We start from the raw sequence: 3,143 nt of genomic DNA on the forward strand, positions 1-3,143 counted from the left end.
TGTCAATTTAATTTCCACAGTATTTAGTTATTTGGTGATTTGTTTGTGCTACGACGCTTATTGCATGCAAAATGAATTAATTAATTAATTAACTTGGCTAATTAATTGATTAATTCATCATAAGAGGTCAATACTTTCTTAGCATATGAGGATTCATTTTGGGTTGCAATTAAAGTCCATTTTCAAGAAGAAGTTGGATTCATTTTGGGTTGCAAGCAAGCATGAAGAGAAGCAAAACCTTTTTCACTTCAAGCTAAAAAAAGTTAATTCAAATATAGATAGAGTTGTTTTCTTTTGAAAAACAATTCTATCTCCACCAAGCTAAATAAAGGGAATTAAACGATAATTTTCCAACTCATTTTAAGGTTGTTATCAAATATTGGAAAATGAGATAGTTTTTTAAAAATAATGCTTTTTGATAAATGATTCATTTTCTAGAAATTTTAATGTTGTTTATTTCGACGGCTTTTCGTGTTATCTTTTGTCTAGTAGTATCTAGAAATAATGGGTCAAATGAAAATTATTTTTTAACTTCCTTTATTTAACTTGGCATGAAATAGAGTTGTTTTCCATGTTAACATACGCTCTGTTTGTTTCAGCAATGATGTTTTCTAGAAAACAAGTCATTTTCTAAAAATAATTTTCTATAAAACTGTTTCAGTTTCCAATGCTTGGTAGAAACTTTAAATGAATTGAAAAACATCCTCTTAACTTCCCTTATTTAGCTTGCTGTGAGATATAGTTGTTTTCCAAAAATCTTTAATGGAAAATAATCTCTAACAATAAGTCATACTTTTTATGTTGATCAAAGATAGTTTTCCTTTAACTCATCTATTTTTATGCTATCAAACACTGGAAAACACAGAAATCTATCTGTACACATGGTTTTCTATCATGCCAACCTAATATATTATAAATAGAAAACCAAAAGATACATGAACTAACAATATCAAACGAATTTTTCTCTTTCCTTTTATGTTTCCACACGTCTTTGACTCATTAAATTCTTTAAAAGCCACTTCTCGATTGAATTGTTTTCCATACCAACAATATCATTCTTGACAAAGAACTAAAAAAAGAAAAAGAAAATGGCATCTCCAATTAGTTGCCTATCAATCTTGGTTATCCCTCTACTAGTCACCTCTCTTTTCTACCATGTTTCTAATGCAGATCGAGCCCTTATTGTAAGCATTTGCAAAGAGATGAGGGACAAAGCGTTTTGCTTGTCAGAATTATTTTCAGACCCACAGAGTAGTACAGCTAGTCTATATATGCTGGGAATTATTACTGTTGATTTGAACTTGAAAGTATTCAACGAAGCCGATAGTCAAATCCAAAATATTCTTGCATCACTCACAGACCCACTGGATCGGTCTCGACTTTCAAATTGCCAAACCAATTTAGCTAATGCACATGAGCAAATGAAAGCCGCAAGAAACGCTGCAGGAGAACAATCTTATAGTGAAGAGAAAAGCTTAATTATGGATTCATTTGTGAAAGTTGCAAACTGCAGTAATGAATATGCGAAACCCCCAAAACGTGAATCACCAATATCAAAGCTCACTTACAATATAGTGGAGCTATTTAATATTGCTAATCAAATAATTGCAATGATAGGTTGATCTTAAGATATTGTCAACATAATCTCATGTGATCTATAATAAAAATAAGTTTGCTAATGTTCTTGTAACTCAATTGCTACCTCTTGGGGGTACTATATAAAAAATATAATCAATAAATACATACTTGTATTGATATTTATTTGTAATCATCTCTCTTTCCCTCAATAAATATGGTATTATTGCATTATATTCAATACATCTTTGTGTTAACATTATTTAAACCGTGGGTCACTTTCAGGTCAATTTTGGCCTTGAAAACAGCAGATTCTGAAGTTTTGATAAACTATAAGGTTTTATATCATTAAGTTTTTTTCCATGGCCACAAGAATCAAATCAATCCAATATCAAAGTAAAAAGATATGGCCAAAATACCAAAACTAGTCAGAATATTTCCATACTAGGATTTTTTCTATCTCTGGCTCAAATGAATTTCTCTCTTTCCATTTATGTTTCGACACATCTTTGACTCATTAAATTCTTTAAAAGCCACTTCTCAATTGATGTTCACCCTTGGGTCATTAAGGGCTAAAAATGCGAGAAAGTGCCAAATCTCCCCTTGGGTTCTTCAGAATTTATTATTTCTAGAGAGTTTCAAGCCCAAAATTCACGATGTATAGCAAACAAAGGCTAATGGTGCTTTAACAAGGGAGAAATCAAAATGCCAATAACAAAAATGCTGAAAAATGACTAGAAACACAATAGGTTCAAAACTTCAACCTGGAGTTAGCGAGAAAATGAAATTGAGAGAGATTGTGAGGAAGAGAGGGAATGTTCCCATGTACCCATATTTCCACCCCCAAACTTCGAAATTGTGAGAATGTTAACTAGCATAAAGTGCTTTTGTTCTAAAGTTTCAGCTCTAAGGGTAAAACGTTGTTGGTTCTTTTTTCCTCCAGTTTTGAATCTAAATAGGGGTTTATATATTGAGTTTTAAGGTACTCTGTAAGTGATTTGTTTTTGGTCAATATAAGAGGTTTTGAATCCCAAAGTGCTAAGTTGATTTTTGGTTCAGATTTGCTTTAGTTGGGTAAAAGGGTAGCTTACTTTATGCATAATTTAGGAAAGATTTGACTAAGCCCCCATTGGCTCCTAATTTTTAGTTGTTTCAAACTCTTGGGAGGCTCACTTAAGTGAGGGCTAGCAATTGGAGTTGGTCTATGCGAGCCATATATTTTTAAAGGAAAAAATGGGTTCGGGCAGAAACTTTGGGTCACAGTCACCTAGAGCATAAAAGCTCTTTTAGGGTGGAAATTTTAGATACAAGGCCTCCTTCATGAGCTCGAGGTGCTATCAGTGTCTTTTACCCACTTGGTAGCACGCATGGTCTGGGCTAATGCAAAAGGTCCCAAAAAAACCGACCTATACCCTCCAAACCACATTTTATCAATTTCTCCCAATATGTCACATGGGATTGGACCATGCTTAAAAGATTAAAATATAATATAATACATGAATTGGGCTCTCAAAGAAGTCGAGCTTGGTTGAATCAGGCTTGTAAAGAATGTGAGGCGAAAATGAGAA

General features: G+C 32.9%; 1 protein-coding gene across 1 annotated transcript; it reads left to right on the forward strand.

The window, feature by feature from the left end:
* Positions 1-1,088: 1,088 nt before the first annotated feature.
* Positions 1,089-1,622, forward strand: LOC115990757. Its single transcript, XM_031114551.1, has one exon. It carries the CDS (start codon positions 1,089-1,091, stop codon positions 1,620-1,622), a length of 534 nt encoding a protein of 177 aa, XP_030970411.1.
* Positions 1,623-3,143: the final 1,521 nt, after the last annotated feature.

Source organism: Quercus lobata, chromosome 5 (assembly GCF_001633185.2).
Source record: "Quercus lobata isolate SW786 chromosome 5, ValleyOak3.0 Primary Assembly, whole genome shotgun sequence".
Taxonomy (NCBI): domain Eukaryota; kingdom Viridiplantae; phylum Streptophyta; class Magnoliopsida; order Fagales; family Fagaceae; genus Quercus; species Quercus lobata.

Excerpts from the sequence above, each read along its gene's own strand:
- LOC115990757 (XM_031114551.1), top strand. The coding sequence starts at position 1,089 with ATGGCATCTCCAATTAGTTGCCTATCAATCTTGGTTATCCCTCTACTA.